The sequence below is a fragment of the Haemaphysalis longicornis genome, unplaced genomic scaffold (genome assembly GCF_048455015.1).
Source record: "Haemaphysalis longicornis isolate Haplotype H1 unplaced genomic scaffold, Haemaphysalis longicornis Haplotype H1 scaffold_9, whole genome shotgun sequence".
NCBI lineage: Eukaryota > Metazoa > Arthropoda > Arachnida > Ixodida > Ixodidae > Haemaphysalis > Haemaphysalis longicornis.
The window spans coordinates 35,503,909-35,526,467 of NW_027526460.1; the positions used below are offsets into that span (position 1 = coordinate 35,503,909).

The 22,559-nt window shown below is 49.3% G+C and overlaps 1 protein-coding gene across 8 annotated transcripts in view; it reads right to left on the reverse strand.

The window, feature by feature from the left end:
- The window catches only part of LOC144152780 (transcription initiation protein SPT3 homolog), a 706,894-nt gene that overhangs the window by 114,321 nt on the left and 570,014 nt on the right, over positions 1-22,559 (reverse strand). For all 8 annotated transcript variants that reach the window (XM_077684230.1, XM_077684231.1, XM_077684235.1 and 5 more), the window contains one exon: positions 1,233-1,426. In XM_077684230.1, the coding sequence (XP_077540356.1) occupies positions 1,233-1,426 (194 nt within the window). The remainder of the gene's footprint in view (positions 1-1,232; positions 1,427-22,559) is intronic.

Sequence of the window (22,559 nt, forward strand, 5' to 3'; positions counted from 1 at the left end):
GTCCCAGACGCCAACGCCGACGCCAGACGCCGGCTTTTTTGCACAATGAGCCATTTGGTGTTTTCGCATAAAAAACTTTACCATCCCACCCTAAAGAAAGCTGAGAGAAGCTCGAAACCTTCCTCACGTCAAAAACTGCGTCAAAAGTGCATCAAAACCTTCGTTAAAACTGCATCCAACCTTCGTTGAAAGAGCACGTCCAATCGACGGTCAAACCTGGTGCCACTAGATAGGGTTGCAGAGTATCGGCACTCTTTTTTCCTATCGTTCCGTGCCGCCGCCATGGCCATTGGTCAGTTCGCGTCACGTGACATTCGTTTAGACTGCGACGGTTCATGGGCGCCACCATTTTGTTGTTTATGCGTTTCACTCTGTCAACTGCGGTAGACTTATATAGCTTGTCCTCCCTGCTCTGCGGCTGCGCGCGCCTCACGTCGTTCCGAACGCGAATCAAAGACAACGCATGCGGCAGCATTTCAGCAGCAGAAGTGTGTCCGAAGATGTCGTTTTGCCGCACCTTCGGCAGCGTTGTTAACAAACGACCCGGTCAAAGTTAGCGGCTATAGGCCGTAGATGCGGCAACACCGCAACACTGATAAACACCAAAATGGCCGCCGCTGCTTACTTGCGTGCCTCCGTGGCGGCACTCTGATACTTATCTAGTCACACTAATCAAACCTCCAAAGACCCAAATCGTAAACGAAGAACGAAGCCATGCGACGACTTTTCGCGCACTAAGTAAACGCATCTACGAACGCCCTAAACGTACACAGATACGTGGTTTATGAGATAAAGGTATACTATTGTACTCCTTATTCATGATCGATGCGTGTACTGTCTTATCCAGAACCGTTCGTTTTTCGCAATTTTTCAAGTAGCTGTTTTGACACAATAGAAGCCCGGTTTCACGCACGCGCCGCGTGTCCAGAGATCTTATCAGAGCTTTTCGGTCGACTAACCGGTCTACGGGGAAATGCGTTGGTTTTTTCAGGACGCCATCAGTCTTACTAAAGAAGCTTTCGCTTTAAAACCGCTTCCTGGCGCCGAAAGAAGGAAGGATGCAGAAGGAAGGTAGGAAAGTTAACCAGGTTATCCTGCACGTGGGAGAGGGAACATAGGCATAAAGAGAGAAAGGAACGAATGAAGAAAAATTGGAGCAGACCATAACGCCACGAAACGACTGACTTAGCTCGAACCTAGACCCTCTGCCCTTCGCGTTGAGACTCACGTACATCATTCCCTGGATCTCCTCGAGTACCCAAGCGTTCTGGGGAGCAGAGGAACTCGAAGGCGTCGCTGAAGACGAAGACGACGCTCCAGCGGCGGCGCCGGCGTTACCGCCGCTTCCACCCGACGAACCCGCGGCCGAAGAAGGGGTCGGAGGCCTGGACGACCCCGCCGCTGACGAACCGGCATCGGACGAACCCTGCACCAGAGCATCAAATCAAAATCAAAATAAATTTATTCAGGAAAGTACAAGACTGTATTAACATTGGGGTGAATTTACAGGAGGAGGTCCCAAGGTTTCCGAACCGCAGGCGGGGCCTCCTATGCTAGTTGTTTAGGAGATAACAAGTTATGAGCACTAAATAAACCAGTAAGTGTTGCAGACGTTATAGAAATATAATCAAACGTTGTTTAACAATAGGATATTGTAGAAAATACGACGTATCGTGGAAAAAATTGGAAAGTTCGAATCAATTGACAACAGAAGAAGCAGGGAAAAAATGTCACACAAGTAAAATATTTATGGGAGTTAGTGGTGAGTAGCTAAGAACACCTTCAATTTTCTTTTGGAGGGTTGAAGTGAGCTAAGCACCTTTATTTCTAGTGGTACGCCATGCCAAAAATAAACAGCAGAAAAAAGCAGACTAAATTTGCCATAATTAGTTCTAACCTTGGGCAACAACAAGTTCTGACGGAAGGAAAATCTGATGCAATAAGGGCTGGTTAACAAATGGCGAGGAAAAATATCAAGATCCACGAGGCTATGCAGCACTTCAAAAAACAGAATTCCAAAGCCATACAAATACACCTTTGGCAAATGTAATATATTAAGTTGAGTAAGGATCGGAAGAGACGGTGACATTTTTTACGAAAACGTTAACATACGTATTGCTTGTTTTTGGAGTTTTTCTAATGATGACAAGTGATTTTCATATGATCGATCTCAGGATGTGATAAAATAGTTCAAGTGGCGATGAATAAATCCATAATATAAGTCCAGCACAGTTTTCATCATATGAAAGAGGCAAGAAAGAGCGCCGGTCGCTTTGTCCCAATAACAATGACCCCAACTTTATTGAAACGTCTCAAACAAACAATCGCGGTACTAAAGAAAACTAAAGAAAACAGAAGAAGCAGTGGCGAGACCCCAGTCCCCAGGCCCTTTCTGGCGAGATCTCTGTGACGTCACAAGCACTTGGTTGCGTGATTGGCAGCTATTGACCAAAGGCACCACCAAGAAACATCACTAGGTAACTGCAATGCGGCCTCTAGTTTCGTTTGATCGTGTCACTTGAGTGCTGAAGTTAGCTGTTTTAGTGTTTTCCCTCTACTGCGTCGCTGCGGACGTTGTGCTGCGCGAAATGTGAAAGTTTTGCGCTCATTCTCGCGGTTTTTCGTTAAAAAACATCTTCCGCGGCTGAAATAAAGCTTAGTGAGTTACCAATGGACTGCACGCGTCTTCATGGCGCCTTTGAACAACATTGCTACGGGCTTTCTTTTCTGTTCACACAACACGTGTCCGCAAAAACAAGGTGTTAAGCGGTAGCCACACGTGCGTCTGAGCAATCCGGTTTCCGACGCGGCGCGGCAAAATATCTAGCAGGTTGGACGCATCCGGCAGTGGCCGATGCGGCGGGTCATCCGGCAGCCAAACCAGTTCTTGGGACGGATTGATTGATTGACTGATTGATTATGGGGTTTAACGCGCCGACGCAACGCAGGCGATGAGGCACGCCGTAGAGGAGGGCTCGGGGTTAATTTTGACCACCTGGGGATCTTTAACGTGCGCCGAGATCTCGAACACACGGGTGTTTTTGCTTCTTGTAGCGTGAGCTACCCTGCCCGAGGTTGAGCAGTTTCGCGTGGCTCCTGGAGAGCCGTGCTGCGCATGCGCGAGGAGCAGTGACGTCTCACAGCGCACAGCTGACGCGCCGGAGCCGCCGCCACCGCGATTGGCTTGGATTGGATTAAATTAGATTGGATTGGAAATCGTTTTAGCGGCAGTAAGCATGATAATCAGCTAATCCTAGACAACCAGGAAACTATAAGAATAACCAGCTGAACTTAGCTCACGCTAGGTATGTCCTGGCATAGCCGAGCTAAGCCACTGCTAGTTTTTTTCGCCTCAGTCAGAAAAGCGCCTGCCGCGGCCGGGAAACGAACCCTCGGGGCTGCGACTCGTTGTGTTCGACCGACCCTTCTTAACTTTGCAGCGAAGTTGTTATACGATTGATCGCCATTGGTCTCTGATCGCCTCTTCCGATTATAGTTTTCAAACTTCGACGAATTCAACGTAAACGCATACGCGGAGGCCTGGTTTGGACCCAGATACATCGCCCCTTTACCCGCATTATCTCCTTTACTCATCGGGCCTGGTTTGCATCCAGATACATCGCCTCGTTACCCGCATTATCTCCTTTACTCATCGGGCCTGGTTTGGACCCAGATACATCGCCCCATGGCCCGCATTATCGCCTTTACTCATCGGGCCTGGTTCGGACCCAGATACATCCTCCCATGGCCCGCATTATCGCCTTTACTCATCGAACTGCCTTGTTCTCCTGTACCTTCTCTCATAGCTACTTCCAAATTTTGTTAGTTTACGAGCTTAGTTTTTTGCAGCACGGTCTCCAAGAACGACACAGCAAAGAATTCAGATGGTCACTGTCTACCACCAATATCTCTTTATCGAATGATAACAAGAACTATAAATCCAAATAAGCTTTAACCTAAGCCGCGAACAAACAGGTAAGTTAATTCCCGTTACTCAACGTTCAGGAGAAGCCACGACGCGTGCGGGGCAGCCAACGATGCGAAACAACGTTACACAACACGCCAGACGGAAGCAAAACAAAATAAGATAAAAACCAGGCGATATCACGCAATGACGGGCCGATAAGACTCGGCTGATGTCCTGGCGCGTGCATTTATCCCACAGAGCGGGCAGAGAGGAAGATGACACCGGCGCGTAACGATATCTCACATACGCGTGCCTCGAAGACGACGGCAGGTGACAAACGCCTCAGAAGTAGGATCCAATTGCGACGCCCATAACGAGATTCATGCTGCCGCCTCCGCCGCCGCCGCCGCAGGCGACGATTATGCGTCCGATCGCGTAAAGAGCGGCGAGAAATGTGGAGAGAAAGAAAAAGTAACGCGCAATGCTTGCGTATGTTAGGGCAAGCACATTAGGCACACTCGTATGAAGCGAAGACTAAGGGAGAAATGGAAAGAAAAAAGGAGAACGGAGGCGAGCAAAAAGCTGCAAATGTGCACGTGTGGAATTCCGAGGTGTCACACACGTTTAGACTCATACCGTAAACTCGTTTACTCACTCTTCGGTTAGCGGACAGCTTTGAGTGTATATACGCTGAACTGCAATCATAGGGGGAGGGGGGAGCGTGGGGGATAAGCACGGAGAAGGAACAAGACAGGAGGGGAAACGAGGCTTCCTAGCGCGGCCAGATAATGTCACAAGCGCTCGTCACAGGTTACGCTGGCGGCATCTGCCGCGGGTGAAGAAACTGCGCGGCCACCGCGATCGGCATTTCAGTGCGCAGCCACGGAATAAATTGCGGCCGCTATCATTTCGTCCATCAGGTGCCGCTACATTCTCCTTCACCGTCGCAGCAACGAAGCTTAGCAGTCCCCCTTGATTTTTATTGTGACTTATCAAGTCGCTCACCCGCGCTTGCCGTGAGGGCTGTTTCCCCTCCTATATATTCTTGCTCCGTGGAGGTATACAAGCTTGCTTTGTGATGCAGGAATCGGGAAGGCATGATTGGTGAAGTCGAGATTCCAGTAATTTAATTACCTCTCAGGTGATTGTCACTGTAATTTGTGGCTTTTATTGCTCGTAAATAACCATTTGAAGTGATTAGAATGGTAATGAAGGGCTTTTATAGGCTTGGAAATAATTGTTTCAAGTGACCACAATTGTAATTACACATTTTTATTGGCTTGGGAATAAAATTTTTTTCCTCGAACTTCGTCCTAATTTTTCCGACCCTTTCTACTCCGGGAAACGCCAGAGAGTAAGCCTGTTTAAACCTACGTCGCAGCAACCGTGCTCATTACGAACAGGTTAATCAATACTAAATTAGTCGTTCAATCAACCCATTTTAATTGCAACTGAGAAAAACCTCACATGCGTACATTACACACAAGCACCGTACCACCGTCCCATAAAGACGGCATCTGGACGTCAGCTGACGACGCCGCAATACGGAAATGTCCTTCTGCGTGAATGTTTGACGCGCAATGACTGAAACTGACCCAAAGGCTCCAGCAACGGTACACATTCAGGGCACTAAATGAATGTACGAGATGCGCTGAAAAAATTCTGCCGAGGAACAAGCATGACCGGAGCGAACTTGCGTGTCAAAACAGAATACAAATATCTGGGAGTGCTTTTTTTTCTGGCAGCATGCGTTTAAACACTAATATTCATTTCTAAACACTAAAGGCTAGTCGCGTGCTAAACTTCTTAATAAGGCGCGACTTTAGACAGGCAACAAGCTGAATGAAACATTCTGATGCGTATTGTGCATCCCATATTAGAATAGCTTTGCAGTGCCCAGCACCCCTCAAGAAATCAAATATACAAGCGCTCTGGCGGGCGAAAATACCTACTACTGTCACTATTTCATAGCCAATTCCCCATCAGAACAGACACCTACAAGTACAAACATAAAAGGCAACCTGTATTCCTATCCGCAGGTTTCGTAAGTACGCGCCCACGATAAACACAATCAAATATGCCTTTTAACGGCGAGGCTGTTTAAGCTTGAGCTCTCTCCATGCGGATCATTAATGGAAAATTCCGCTCGGCGAAGTGGAGAGTGGGAAAACGCTAGTCCAAGAAGTGTGAGGGAAAAATGTCGATGAGGCAAGGAGTCCCCGAACAGGTGTTGGTAGTGCGCGGCTCAAGAAAAAAAAAAAAAAGGCAGCATCTCCACTCCGTGGATTCTGGCGAGGGTGCGTAGTACGGGAACTCGAAATGACATCCAAGTTGCGCCCCGAGTGAAATCCGATTTGAGCCGTGAGTTGCACTTTGATTATTCCCTAAATGAAACTGCAACTCACGCCTCAAATCGAATTTCGCTTGATCTTCGTTTGATGGTGGTGTGCGCACGGATGGACACGGACGGACATTGGGAGGTCCTAAGGTGCTCCGCACCGTTACAGGCGAGGGAGTAAGCCGTTTGACTCTCGGGTACTAACTCACGGTCGCAGCCCAGAGGTAAGACGACTTACACTATAACTCTGTCTTGTCAACCAGACACAGGCTCGAATCCTGCAGGTGCCTGTGTGATTTTTTGCGATTGTAAATGTTATGTGCACGGACGCGGACGGACATTGTGCGGCCCTGAGGTACTCCGCACCGAAAAATACTTCCCGTGGTCGGAATCGAACCATGGGTCCCTCGCATTATAAAACCGGCGGCTATCAGATTGCGCTATCATCGCATTCGGTGCGCACAGCATTTACTTGGGTTGCGCAGCGCATGCGCTGGCTTTGGACTTTGGCTGAGTTGGAGTGCACTTTGGCAGTCTGGGTTTAGGACTTTACGAGGGTTGAATGCGCACACTTCGATTTACCTCAGTTTGCATGGAGAAAGTATGCCTTTTAACCATCTTTCTCTTTAGAAAGTGGCAGACCTCAGAAAAGCCACGTCAAAGCTAGCGAGGACCACCAGCTCCGCTGTTTCCTTAGCCTTCGCATCTTAATCGCACACGTGGCCGAATCCGTTTTTTTTTTTTTTTTTTTCGCGGATAGCGCATGAGTGGAAAAGGGGCCGAATTCTCTAAAACAGCGGCCGTCATTTTGAAATGACGCGGTAGTGACGTGCGAGAGACATGCAGCACCCGGATCGGGAGTCATGTAGGCGTATAGGCTCCGGAACGATCGCCGTGTGGCGCTGCACTCTCCCCTCCGCGGGAGTACGCCGGGGCTGCCGCCGCTTCGGCACGTGCTGTTTTCGCTGCGCGCGTGCTGCATTTATCGCGCTACGGTGAGGTCCGGGTAGAATTTTCTTTCTACTTGTGAAAGCATACACATTAGCACGTGTCCAGCAAGTTCGGTTTACACGTAGAGTAGCTACTGGGTCCATTTTTGCCGGTGCTTGTCTTGTCTGCTAGAGACGCGTCGTCTGCTACGCGCCAGTCGAACGGCCGAGCGTCCCGGCAGTTTCACGAGATAAAGAGTGCTCTTGTGGGCGACCCCTGGCTGGTCTAACCACCTCAGTCATCGCGAAACGACTGCGTCTGGTGAACGGCTTTCCAGCGCCCTAAGCAGACGCACCCCGGCCCGCTCCTCCGCGTCTGGCAAGTGAACGTGCAGCTCGGGGTGGACGCTGTCTCCCGCACCGCCTGCGGCATTCAGCCTCCTACTCACGAATGCGAACAAAGCGACCGCCGGCTGCGCGAGCCACTTAAGCCAGCACGTACAAAGGGCGGCGGGAACACTCCTCACTTCCCCGAAACGAAAAGATGAAACTGAAAGCGAAGCAAACCCCATTTGTTTCATGGTCAGCTGCCACGACAGTAACAAGGCGAAAGAAGAGGATCCATTCGTTAAATTCTGCATATTCCCAGCGAAAGCGCACTAAAAGAATGGACGGTAAGCATGGATCACTGCGGTTCGAAAGGTGAAATAAGTTGGCACATTTTTGTTTGTATCTGTGTGCTTTCAGTTTACATTACCCGGCTTTGAAAACGCGAACTAGTGTTATAACGAGTCCTCCCCTCTACGCTTTTTCTAATGCATGCTGCTAATGACTGTTTTCCGCTATAATAAATGAACTTCGGGGTTGTTTAGCTAGTACCTTTCGATATCGTCCATATATAGCACAATGGGTTGACACTTTGCATGGGTGAAAAAAAAAATAGTTTCTAGCGATTTACCTGGCTCTAGTAGCTCTGGTCCGTCTTGTCATTGTGACTTGTGTTGTGGACGGGATTGCTGCGTTGTTCGTTTTTTTTTTCCCCACATTTACAAACACTGGTAATTAAAAGAGGTATACACCAAATTCTGTATATTAATAGTAATTAAAAGTTATACGCCACAAGCAGTTCTGTTGTTTCCGCGAACTGTCACTCTAATCGATACTTGTACTCCAAGCGGGTGACAAACATTGCGAAAAAAAATTCCTTCAAGGACAAGTAAAATGGAAATGCGGCGCTGTCAGCGCACCCCTTAATTAGCGTTTGCCTTTCTAATGCGTTTTTATAAGATGCAGCTGATTGTTTCAAGAGTAAGAAATAACCCATTAACCATAATCAATCACGTTTATCTTACATTTCTTGCAAGCCTCAGTGTTGCTGCAGTCCAGAAAATCAGGATGTCTGAAGCGCGAGCACACGAAGGGACTAACAAACAAGAGAAAAGTACTCTGTGACAAGCTGAACAGCTGTCGCCTTGCTGTCTGTGACAAGCTGAACCAGTCTGCCGGTCGAGCGGCGGGTCTGTAGCAGACGACAAGACAAACGTAGACAAAAATGAACTCAGTAACTACTCTACGTTTATACCGAACTTGCTAGACACGTGCTGACGCGTATGGTTTCATAAGTCAAAAGAAAATTTTACCCAGCCCTCTTCCAAGCGCGAAAAATGCAGCACGCGCGCAGCGAAAAAAGCACGTGCCGAAGCGGCGGCAGCCACCGCGTACTCCCGCGGAGGGGAGAGTGCAGCGTTGCCCTCGCCCGGCAAACTTTAGCTTCGCCTCCCTGGGGGCCGCTCAATGCCCCGGTAGGGGGACGCGCACGCGACATTCCGTTTCCAAGTCACTACACGCCGAGCACGACCAGTGCGATGCAAAACTTTCATTGAACGCGGTGTCAGGCTCCTCTGCGCTCGTCCACCGACCCTAAAGATACTATAGCCATTATTTACCAAAAGAATGCCTATAATCGTTCCACGGAAGCATTCTTGCAATAAGGAAAATCCCGGAAATCAGAAAAAGGGGGAATTTGGGGGCTCGAACCAAGACATGAGCGACAGAACCCGCGACGTTACCCGCTAGGCCACAGAGGCCAAACAGCAAACTCGTTTTAGCAGTTGACTCGAGAAGATTGCGGCAGTGTTCAAAGCTAACCATTAGATGGCGCTAGGAGTAACAGGGAGTGCCCTGACTGCAGTGACATGGAAACGGAATTTCGCAGACCCACTACCTGCAACCGCCGGGTTTGCGCCGTTCTATGCCTCTGTCTGCGCCTACGTGCCTACGTGCCTATTACGCCTGCGCCTACGTGGCTATGCCTATATGCCTATGCCTAACGCTTGGGTTTGGGTTTGGGGTCTCCGACGTCAATCGGTAGCCGAAGCTTTGATATGCAACTTTTTCTTCTATGAGTACCGGTTAGGCACCGGTTAAGGTATTGGCTACCGGTTAACGTTGGGTAACCTTCACGTCGAGCCTTACGAAACGCGGAGCAACGTCATACTCACTGTACTTCGAGATGCGGAAAACGGCTGACGACGTTCGCATCAGAGCGTAACGTTAGGCCTAACGGCGCGCCATCGCATGCCCGCGTCACCTCCTTTCTATGCTGCGCATCAACCTTAGCGCAAGCGAGTTATAAACCGGAAAACATGGGAGGCTCCACGACTGAGGCCTCACAAAAGGGCTTCCCGAAACAGGCTTCACAAATATTCGACGAAGCCGACACAGGTGGGGTAATATAGCTTTCGCACTAAAAAAGTTCCCACAGTGCTTTCGCTGTGGCGTGACACTAAGGCTATGTTCAAGCAACCAGCTCTTTGCTAGGCACACAAATACTCAAAGATTACGACAAAAAAGATATTTTGCGTTACATTATCCAGCGGCAGTCAAATACACGCATGACAAAATATGACCATTTCTGTCGCTTTTTTCTTTTTTGCTCGCACGGTGAATGCGTTCTGATGGCAGGAGAACACCACTGGATCTACGAGACTGTCTCGCGGGCTGCAGCCACACGCACCGCCAAGAATAAGACATCACAACGGCGGCCGGAAAGGATCAAGAAGCGGCGAAACCGCCACCTATGGCCCCAAGTTACTCTAGAAGGGCAAAACTAAGGAGGATGGGGGAGTACGGCCCGGATGGAAAGAAGCGGAGGAGACGCGACAGAGGATCAGGATCAGGCGGATGATTCCGGATTGCCTCCGACAGGCGGGAGAAAGCCGGGCCGCCAGCGAAAGAAATCAGTGATCCGCCCCAGGGGGACGCCCCTCCCCCTCCTCCCTCCCCAGTCTCTATTTCTTTCATCCCCAGAAGAGGATGGTGCGGGTGCACCGCTCTCCCCGAAAACTCACCAGTGCGTGCGTGTATGTCGTGTGCCTCCATAACGAACTTTCGGAAGAAGATTACTGACGCGTTTTCGATGTTGCCTTTGAGAGCTCGCACTCTGCGAAGCGATGCCAATCTTGTTCTCTGGGAGACTTGATAACCGACCTCGCTGAATCTGGAGTGTCGGGAAAGCAAGAAGGTGAGGCCAAGTTTCGGGTCCACCTGCAGCCGCGACCTGCCGATTTAGGAGACGGAGTCGAAACTCCGAAAGCTTTCGACGAATAAGAGTCACGAGTCGTTCCAGGTAGGGGCGCAAATCGGCTCTGTTTTGAATGTCTCAAATGGCGCTGATTTGGAGTTGAGCGTGGGCTCACTGATTGCACGGCGTTTTTTTCGTATTTCCTAATAATCCACGGTCAATATATCTCTCTCACAGTCATATCTATGCACCACTATCTAATCCGAGAGTCCTGCACCAGGCAGGAACACGGAGGTGATGCAACGCTAACGTCTCTATTCTCGCTCGGAAAGCGAGTAAAGCTATCTCTCCCTATCACTATTATACGTATTCTAGTGTACCTTGTGGACCGTCGTAGTTAACGCGTTCAGGTGTTTGTTAATGCCCTATTGAACGACACGGCATGCTTCTCGAAGTCCAGAAATATAAAAGTAAAACGAAACCAAGCGATTAGACAGCGCGATGCGTGCTCAATTGGAGTGCAAAAGTAGTCTCGCTGTAAACAAAACTATGGCTTGACAAGGCCACTCAACGTTCGGTCTCTACTGCGCGCCCTCCACACTACAAAACGATATTCACACAACCCCTTTTCCGTTCTCAGGAAAACCTAGAGAGAGTCCCAGTTCGGACGCCATCTTTCCCTGGGATAAGTGGGCCAATGCGAGCGTACGGTGAACTGCAATTGACTGTGTATGGGCAGCGAAGCTGGGCTGTGCCGCGCTACTGGTTCTACCCTCTCCCTCTATCTTTCCTTCTTCGTAGTGGCCTGCGGTGTCCACGTGATCGGTGCCTGACTGTGCACGTGTTCGTGGCATGGCCATAAAGATTTCGTGTTTTACTCCCGGCAAGTTGAAGCAACCTCTGCAGTGGTCCGCACAGGAAAAAAATGGCGGATCCCACGCGTCGCTGGAGAGATGAGCAGTGGACTCTTGAGAAGAGGCGCGGCGGAGAAGTAGACGCCCCGTCGTCCCCCCCTGGCGATCGGTGCTGTGACCCCTCTATTCAATGTGGGAAATGTGCGTCATACGCCCACCACGTTTGCCAGCAGCAGGTCCAGCTGGATCGCGTGCGCGGGGAGGTAATAATACACACATTCCTACCATCATATCAGACGTCTTTACCAACTCATGCTAAACAGGAACTCAGTCTGATTTGCTTTTTGATCGCCCCCCCCCCCTCCTTTTATTTGAAGACGAAAGCATGTCATCGGTCGGGAATTTTCGTGGCGCCCGTGGTCAGAAAAGCTGTGGACGCATAAAAAAGGCGGAAGCGAGCCAAAAGGTGGAGACCAAAAAAAACAAGAATAAAATGAGGCAAGCTAAATGAAAATGAACGCGACACAGCCACTCACGGACAGCTCAAGGTCGAAGGGGATGCCCCGACTCGCCGAAAGACCACGTGAACAGTTGAAACACGAATGCTCTATGGCCACGCCCCAGGCACGTGCACAGTCAGCCACCGATCACGTGAACACCGCGGACTACCACGGCGCAGCAAGTGGAGCGCCAAGAAGGAACGGGAGAGGAAAAGTACAGAACAAGCAGCTCGGCACATCACAGTTTCTCTCCCCATCCACCTCTGCAGGACACGATTGCTCAATACTACTTTAGTCGTTCCACAGTCCGGATACACGAGTGTGCCTGCAGATAATCATCTCACTCTAACTGAGTACCCTGCAGAGGATGTGTACGCGCGACGTCACTGACTGCAAGAGAGAGGGGGAAGGCTCTCTCTCTGCCCCTGCAAAACCTCGCGGAGGCCGGGATACTCTGTTTGCGCACCTTGCAGAAACCATCTCTCAAACCCGAGGCTCAGCCGTACCGTCGCCGCCGACCCCGGCAAGGTACGCACAAAGGTGTGACGCCTACGTCACGTGATACTCAGCGCACTAAGAAATCAGACTGGTTTCCCCCTCTTCGTGGATACCGCTTTATGCACCCGACGAAATAATTACCGTTCACGGCCGAGCAGCAAGTCGCACCCAAATGAACGCGAGATAACTACAGCACACCCTGCCGCCGAACGTGGTAAGAGCATCAAGAATGGGAACGCAAACTGGAGGAAAGAAAGCGTTGCCGCGAGGACCGTAAAAGGGAAGAGAGAAGAGAAGAAAGAGTGAGAGTAACAGGCAGCTTGTGCGGAGTCGCCGAGCAAGGCAGTGCAGCACGCGGGAAGAAAGGAAGATGGAGAAGAGAGGGAAGCGCACGTCGCCGGTCCAATCGATGCTCATCAATGATGCACGGCGACAAATTACACATGAAAGAACATTCCGCCGAAGAGACGGCCCCGCAGATCGCTTGGCCGAGCCGCCTGCGACACTTGCTCCTGCCGCCGGCCACGTGAGGGGAGCGGGGCAGCCGCCCGGGCACGCGCGCTCAAGCAGCATCTTCCTTTCGTTCCGAGTGCACATATAGGGAGGGACAGCAGCGCCTAGGCTGCAACAAGGCACTTGCAGGTGTCCAGGCACGCCATTACCAAACTCCTGTTTCAAAAGGGTAACTACTAACAGTATTATGTCCAAGCATACAACAGTTCCAAAAAAAAAAAAAAAAAAGAAAAGAAACGCCAGAAAAACAAAAGCACCGTGCTTTCTTAGCAAGGCGGTGTTCCTCGTCCAAGCTGCGATTCTGCGCATCCTCCGCTTGGTTTTTAGGGGCTGGGGCTGTTGGCATCTCCTCTCGTCATCGTAATCGTCATCTCATGTAGTCACGGTACTAAACACCGGTACACTCGTTTACGCCTCGCACAAGAACTTAACGCGCACTTAAGAAACACCGGGACACTCGTTTACGCATGGCGCCAGAACGCTTCGTGCTTCAAAGACAGCGGACTTTTACAGCAAAGCTGTATACCTCTACCCCCCACGGTTTCATCTCCGATGGCGCAAAAACGCCAAGGCGCCAAGAATACACTTATACATTGCATGCTTCGCCCCTCCCCTGCAGGTTTCACGTAGTGGAGATGGCCTGGGATTGTTACGCTTTCTTTCTTCAGCTTTCATAAGATCCCCACCGTCGCTGCCGATTATTTCTGTAACACACGCAGGAAAGTAAAATTCGACCACATCGCTCTGTGCAGCTGGAAACGTTTGAAAAAGCCACCTTTCGTCAGAACCACGACCGGCCTGGTTTATCTACAAAGTCTGTAGAGGTCAGAAGTGAGGCCGACAGCGCACTCGACCAAATTATTGCCCGCTGGACAGAACTGGCAGAAAGCAAACACTCAAGCGGTGCTGGCTTGCTCAACGATCATGTGACCTGGCAACCCTTACCCTTAAGGCTGTCCCACTTCCAGGGAACACGGGTGTACGTAATTCATATCAGAGCATCATTCGCTACCGGTGCGAGCAGTACATGGAGCTATACTAACAAGAAGTACGACAACAAGAGTGATTAAAGCGATTTTAAACGCTGCGTCCGGCTTTCCACTTATTTCTGCATTGGTATTTTAGGCCTGCGTACGACAGCATGTGTCATTGGGACCGCCGAGAAAGGGTCTCCAACATCTGAATTAATTATTACTGCAGTTATTTCTCTCCTTCACACATCGGATCTTTTTTTCCCTTCTCTGCGAAGCGCTTGACGTCCACCGCCCGCTACGGCGTTCACACCAAAATACGCCGCGCACTTCGCTCCGATGGGCCGACCATCCCGCGAGCGCACCGTCCCTCTCCCTTGCCACTAGAATTTCTTTTTCTTCCCTCCCTTTGATATGGCAGCTTAGTCTTGAGAAGCAGCGCTACGCATTCCACCTTTCGCCAGGGAGGGTCGGGGAGGACGGCGCATAACGTCGCATCGGGCTGATTGCTCGATACTTATACACACGCCCGTATCACATTTGCATTCAAAGGTCTCGCAGTACGCCCCCACTGCCTCGGCTCCTTTACATTTCCCCATTCCCCGCCCCCGTGCTGCTCATTTCATTTGGGTTCGAGCGCCAGCCCATCAAAGGAAAGCTTAACTAACTCAAGTGGCGTCATCCGACTCGTGCCGCTGCCGCCGACGAAGGAGCAGCACTGCGAAGGGGATCGGAAGGATTGCGATGAAATCCGGAGGTACGGGGCATATCTTTCAAATGATAACAAAATTATCTCTTCTAAAAGAAAGCCCAGAAAACCTAGCTCTTTAAAAGAGGATTTGTAATAGAGAATTTTAGCAGTCCGTCCGTTCCGTTGGTTACGTACGTTGTTACCGGGTTGCCGGGACCCGTCAGCGCCTGGGCGCGCGGAAGGGCGAGGAGGAAGGGAGAGGAGGCGCGGACATGGTGAAGGCGCGACTAATGCCCTAGCGCGATGAATGCCCAAGTGCCCAGACGGGTCCCGGTAAACCCTGTAACAACGTACACGACGGAACGGACGGACTGCTAAAACTCTCTATTGTCAGCAAGACACTTCACGCGCACACGCCAACAAAAAATTCAACAAAAGGATGGTAAATGCGCCATGCCGGCTGAAAAGAGTTCAGAACTTACTGATGCCAAGATGTTAAAAACGTCGCCCATAACTTTCCTTTTTAAAGCAAAGATTTACTACTTTCGTACAGCGATTTCGTGGAAGATGTGCAAATGACCTTTTGACCGGAGACACCCCCGGCGACACACCCCTCGAAGCGCAACGCGTGATTCGCCGGGCCCCCTGTTGGCGCCTGCGGGCGCCGACAGCGGTCGCCACGGCCGCTGCGGCTGAGGCAGCCAACCACCCACGCAGCCTCCCATGCATGCGGCGCTGGGTCGCTTCGGGCAACGTGACTCGTCTCGCGCCCGACGAAGAGGAACGGTGCGTTCGCCATGAATGAACGCCGCGTTCGCCCGGCTTCCTTCTGTGAGCGTTGCACGGAACCGAACGGCTTTGAGACGTGGTCGACTATACAGCTAAATCAAAGGTTTAGCCAAGCGAAACCAAGGCTCAACCAAATTAAGCCAAGCTTTTGCTTTGCATATACAAGATTAGCCGAGCTAAGCCGCAGCCATTCTTTTTTTCTTAGCCTTCTTGCTTTTAAGTTTGAGGGGCCGGTTAAGTCGAAGCAAATTCGTTGTGGTAACGCGAGCGCATTACTTCAAGGATCACGTAACAGCCTCAATTTGTAGCCTGGTATATCGTGTGGGACTAAAGTATTCCCAAAGACGTTGAGTAGAACTTCCTACTGGGCTATTTCGTGAGTAGTTCCCATGGTTGAAGCGCAACTAAAAACGCCAACCGCGAACACAGAGTAGATAGATGTCTGTACCCACAAAGTACCGGTTGACAATGAACTGCAGTTTTTAGACATTACCATGACGTTTTCTGAAGACCATGGTACAATTCCCGTGCGCAGAAACAACTGCTGCCCTTTGAATCGGCGCATTCTAAAGCAGTGAAAAGGACAGTTGCTTCACTCGCTCTGGAATGTGCTTTACAGAAATCGTGTGTTCACAAGATGCAGGATATATCCTGCATCTTGTGAACACACGATTTCTGTAAAGCATATTCCAGAGCGAGTGAAGCAACTGTCGTTTTCACGCGTAACGAGTGAACGCAAAAAAGAAGGCCTGTGGAAAAAAAAAAAACTCAAATCGCTATTTCGATCATGCCGTTGGTGTTTTCTACGAAATCCCGCTATCTTGCAGAAGGTATTACATTGATCGGACGGGCCGTTGCGTTAAAGGGGCCATGAAAACAAAGTACAGTACAAGTATGGTTCATTAGAAAGATTTCTTTTTGTTCTTATAAAAATTATGCCAATTTTATTGCAAACTTCGAAAAAATAATGGAGATATTAAAGAAAATATGTGGAGCAGCGGTGGAGCCAGATTTGCCCCATACCTTTACTCAACCCAACCTACACCGTAGGGTTATGACCACGCGTGTTTTTTCACGATAATGGCAGCCGAAGAACCCTTATGTTACCCTCCAAAAGCTGTTTGCTTTCAGCTCCGGAAAGGCGGGGACCAAAAGCAGGCCAGTGTGAGAAACACGTTATCATTTAAAGGGACCCTGCAACACTTTTTCAGCTTTTCTTTTTTTTTTTTTTTTTTGAAATCTTCAAAGCTCGCAGAACGTAGTCACCCAACGCACACAGTACTTCGATTAGGGGTCGCAAAGTACCTCAGCCAAAAATTACTGCTCTATGCCCAGCAGATAATCTTGCAAACTCGCTCAAACGATTTTTCTGTCTTTTTACTGTCTCTACGTTCTTCGATGGCTCGAATTACGTCACTAAGGCCACGTAGCGGTAGTTGGCCGGTTTTTCTTCAGTTGCAGCGATGAACGCTTCTCAATAGCAACTATAAAAATATAGCCACAAAAATAGAGAGTTTTAGCAGTCCGGCCGTTCCGTAGCGTGCGAAGCTAGTCTGTTGATCGGGACCCGTCACGGCACTTGGGCATTCGTCACGGTAGGGGGATTAGTGCCACGGGCCTGCCTTCGCCATGTCCCCGCCTCCTCGCCCTTCCGCGCGCGCAGGCGCAGACCGCTCCAGGTAAACCCGGTAGCAACGTAACGAACGGAGCGGACGGACTGCTAAAACTCTATTAAAGCAGAAACGGAAGACGTATCTGGTGCGACGAGCAAATCACGCAGTGCCACTCCGTGCTGGCGATAACTGTAGCTTTCGCAGTGCTTCCAAACGCGAAGGAAAGAGTGAAAGCGTTCATTGAAAGTGTTGCAGGGTCCCTTTAACTTTCATTTTTGCATCTATAGCAGAGCATGTCCTCTTTCTACTATTCCTCGTAAATAACGTGCGTAGAACCGAGCTAAGAGTTTCAGAATAGACATTATTAACTTTATCAATTCTAACGCATTTAAAAAGCTTACGTTTGAACGGTACGCACGGGAGCCACGTTGCAGTTTACGACAATGTGTCGTACTTTTCTGTGCTTTAGGCCTAGAGAATGGAAGTTCTTTCGGTAGCGCGTTGTGGAATTGATGCCGCTTTCGCGCTGGGACTTGCTCCCCATGCCGATGTTACACATGAAAGTAAAAACTTCTGCTCAGAAATGTTTGGTATGTGTTGCAATTTCATCTCACTGAAATAAAAATTCTGTAACCATTCCTCGTCATCGAACTGCGTTCTGATAGCCTAGGGTATTGATTGACTGCGTTCGGGTGGCCGGTAAAAAAAGGGGGGGGGGGGGGGGGGGGGGGGAGGTTGCGCTGCGGTGAAGCTTCGCCCCCCTAATCGAGAACACTGCGCACGCATATGACCACCTTAGACGCGGTTCGCTGTCCGCTGATGTGCGGCCACTTCTAAAGCTCTTGTATACCCCTCCTTGATTCACGAGGTTCTCATGGAATTGTTTATGAAAGCCAGCTGGATCTTGCAAGTGGCTCCCACTTGGGTATCGACGATCTTCTCGCAAAAATCAATGCAGTATCACCGCTCATGTTGTTCCGACATTTTGCAGCTTACTCGAACCCGACGAGCGCTGACTACTACGTGTCTTTACTTATTGGCCGACTGCCCGCGACTGACGCTGTCTGCAGGCCAGAAAAAAAATCACGCAAGTGCATGAATATCACCCATCTCCAACAAGGACAGCCATCCACACTTGATTGGTTTAAGCCGGGAAGAAGCAGGCTCGATATTTTTAAAGCGAAAGCTTTCTCACTGGGACCGATGGCGTTCTGTCAAAGAGCTAACGCATTTCCCCCGTAGACAGGTTGGTCGACCGAAACGCTCTGATGACATCTCTGAACGCACGACGCGTGCGTGAAACCGGTATTCCCTTGTGTGCAATCGTTTACTTGAAAATCCCCCAAGAGAAACGTTTCTATATAGGACAATACGCGCACCGACCATGAGGGAGTCCAATAGCATGCCTTTATTTCACAAACCATGTATCGGCATGCATTTAGATCATTCGTAGGCGCGTTCACTTAGTGCGCACGAAATCGTCGCATGGGTTCGTTCTTCGTGCTTCCGCGCTTCTTTAACTTTCTTTAGCAAGTGGCGGTATTTTTTGAACGCAAATCGTACTACCGTACTTACCCGATTCTAACGCGCACCTTTTTTCGGCGAAAATAGGCCGAAAAATCGCATGCGCGTTAGAATGCGATACAAAACCGAAACTGCCGAAAAAGCTGAAATTTCGTTCCACCCATCTCCATCTCAAGATGGCGCCAAAGCTTTTAGCAACAATTTTTCGGATCTAGGTGTCTTGGCTTTTCTATCGGCGGTAACACAAATCGTCAAATTATTCCACTTGCGCGCTTAATAACAGCAATGGCAGCAGCGGCAACGAAGGTGCGCCGCTTCCGCGGCTTACGAGCGGCTCACACGCGTTCACAACGAGCGGTTGGCTGAAGCGTATACGCCTCTGGAAAAGCTCGCGGGATGGGCGTGCGAGGCGTGGGCCACGATCCCATCGAACATGGTTGAACGTTCGTTTAGAAGTGTGGCATCGCGAACGCGCTTGACGACACCGATGACGAGATGTTGCGGTCAGCGGAAGGCGACAAGGAGCTCTCGGAGAGCGCCGAGGAGTGAGATGAGTGAGATTATATACTTCGGGAAATAAATCGCCCGTTTCTCTCGCATTCGTTGTCCTTGCTCACAAAGTTCCTTGCGCGTTACAATCAGAGGTGCAAGTTTTTTCGGTTTTTTTTGTCTGGAAAATAGGGTGCGCGTTAGAATCGGGGGCGCGTTAGAATCGGGTAATTACGGTATTTCCCGCGCTCTTTGCGAGTTTTCTTTTTTTTTAATAGTAGACTCGCTGTAATTCAAACTCGGATAAATCAAACTTTTGGTTAAATCAAACAAATTTCAAAATTTTGGTTGACCCCATGTTTTCAGTGTATTTTAAAGGCGCCTAATTCAAACTGCTTCATTGCGCCAATTCGGTAAATTCGTACGTTTTGCTTGTACCTGCCGGAAAATACCCGCTCAAGTTGGCGCTTTTAGCTGCACATTTGCATCCTTTCCGCACATTGCTGGGACCCGCAAGTTCTTGAACAGTGCAGAAAACTGTCGCAATAAACTGGCTGCCCTTGCTGGCATCGAAAACATTGTTTTGAACTCTCGTTCATCCATTCGGGTTTTTTGGGGGGTTATTTTAAGCGTGAATAGCCCTTCATTATGTGTGCATGAATATTGTATTAATAAATACGTGTGATTATTTCATTACAGAACAAGTTTTTATGTTGCCCCGAGTCATATTTATTAGAACGTCTGATAATTCAAACTTTGCTCATTCAAACGACATCCTAGGGTCCCTTCGAGTTTCAATTACGGCGAGTCTACTGTGTGTGAAAAATGTAATCAACCTTGCGGTTTGCTCATTTAATCGAAACTATCCCAAAACAGCTTCTGCTTCGGCCTGCCGACAGGCCCACCCATTTCATGCGCGAATCAGCTGGACTCAGGGATGAGGCAAACTTTACTAAAGTGTCCCGTCATTATATTCATACAGCCGGTTCGCCTCGAATGCAGGATTGCGTTCTTTTGGAGAGTGATGCGCGAAGGCCGCGCTCAATTTGGCCCCGCCACCATGGCAAGGGTTCAGGGTTGCAGTTAACGTTCGCGTGGAAGCCAACCCCGTCACTTTCCTTTCACAGCGTGCACGCGCCAAGATAAACTCCGATGTGAACGGCTTCGCAAGCACGTACGCTTCTTCCCGGGAGTCCCGCGCGCGTCATCGCTCTAAAGGCGTTCGTCTACACATTCAACGACAGCCACGAAACAAACGCGCTACCCTCAAGGTTGCAGCCAGTCTCGTGGTCGCGTAAATTCTAATTCAACAGAGTGTAATGGGTGGGTTATTCCACACGTATGCATTGGCGGCAGCAGCCGGCGGTGGTCCGGCACGCTGATAAATCAACTGGTCGAACACGTACTGAGGAATCCATAAAAACGCGCCATTTGGCCGAAAATCTAGATTCGCCACATTAATGTTGTTCGGGACAAACAATGAAATTGCTTTGCAGGTGAGCGTTACATACAATCAAAAGTCGGTTTGGTATCTGAACGGCTCTGGGAGATAATCGAGGATTTTTGAAAGAAAAGCTTTAGCCCTCTCTGGAGGTCCTTGGAGATGTAATTAAGAAATACTCAGCTTATGAACCGCCGAAATTTGATATACTGATTGTGGGGTTTAACGCGCCGACGCAACGCCGGCGATGCGGCGCGCCGTAGTGGAGGGCTGCGGATTAATTTTGACCACCTGGGAATCTTTAACGTGCGCCGAAATCTTGTACACACGGGCGTTTTTGCTTTTCGCTCCCATCAGAAAAGCGGCCGCCGCGGCCGGGAACCGAACCCGCGTCCTCGCGCTCACCAGCGCAACGCCTTAGCCACTGAGACACCGCGGCGGGTATACTCCCGAAATTTAAAGTCACTAGGTCCAGCCACGGCCGCTGGATGTCCAGCACTTAGGGCTGGGCATCGATATACCATCTTAGCCATTTTCGTTTCATTATGACTGTGAGTTACAAAATCCCGCTGGCCCTCTAAAAAGTTTGTTGGGGCAGAATCCTGAAATTCGTTTTCGGGCGCCTTTACGAGTAACATTTGTAAGCAAAAATGAATTGGATGTATCGACAGACTGAACACACACTGAGCAATTTGTAAACACGCATTACATTCCCCTAATCACGATTAGCCCCATTACACGTTGGTTAACAAAAAACCCTGGAAAATTGTAGGCTTGTAGGTATTCATATGCACATTAAGGGCGCCATAATCTTTATATGAACATTATGAATTGTAGATGCATTTGAGCTGGTGACAAGAAACCCTGAGGTCGAGTTCATACACTAGCAAGCTATTGTGTACTGAAGAGTGATAACATTCATTTACTCTGGCCATTGTCACAGTTTTCCAAACATGTACTAGAATGCCAACCTTGCCAGACCAATATTTCATCCTTTTCAAACTGTGACATGAGGATATGAAGCTACCGAGGCCATACATGGTATCCATCTGTTTCAAGCTTTCCCACAGGCATAATACGGAAAGGCAGGCTAGTGCAACCCGTTCTTTCCTTCAGTGCCTCTGGCCATAGGTCAGAGTCAATTTCATTGCACCTCTACTTGCCTGAGTCACCTGCATCACTGCTAGTGGGATAACGCTTAAAAGGTGGCAGTAGGAAAAAGCCAGAACAGGTCCTCTACAAACTGCTTTCAATGTTCAAAGTCATCACACGCGTAACATGCACAGATTGTGTGAAGTAAACGTGCCAACTAATGTCCCCATCAAAAGCTGGCAGTTGTTTTTCTTCACAGCAATGATGACGTACAACCAAAATTGCAAGACTTGCACCGAGCTTCCAACAACATTCTTTTTTGGGTTGCGCTAACACAAAGTGTGCAAGCTGCGCACATTTTGTGTTAATGCATCATAATTGCTGGATGGGCTTCTGTTCGGAATGAGAAGCGTGAAAAGGTGCTTCAACAAAAAGAGTGTTCTGGCATCCTTGTCAATAGTGTAGCCTGTGGCTTGATGTAGACTGTAACAAGGAGACAGGTGAAAGATTTTATAAAGACTATGACAACGCGAATGGTTAACAGTAGAAGTGTAACTGCGCCTGTGAGAGAAAATGCAACGGGAGGGTCTAAACGGCATTCAAAATGAGTAGCGACAAGGAATGTAACGAAGACATCTTTGGTTCAGTTCAATGTTGTGTCGTTAGGGCCCACCATTTCTCCTCTCCTTTAATCTCCAACACAAGGCTGTGGTGAGCAGTTTGACAGGAGTGGTTTCAATTTAATGCCGTGTCTTTATAACCTAATATTACTCGTACTCTCTTGCAATTCATTATTACGCTACAGTTTTTCATTGTTGCCCTGCAATAACAAAAACATCATCCATGCTAAAGTATCCCATAAATCCACAGAAACAATGTAGTGCCCA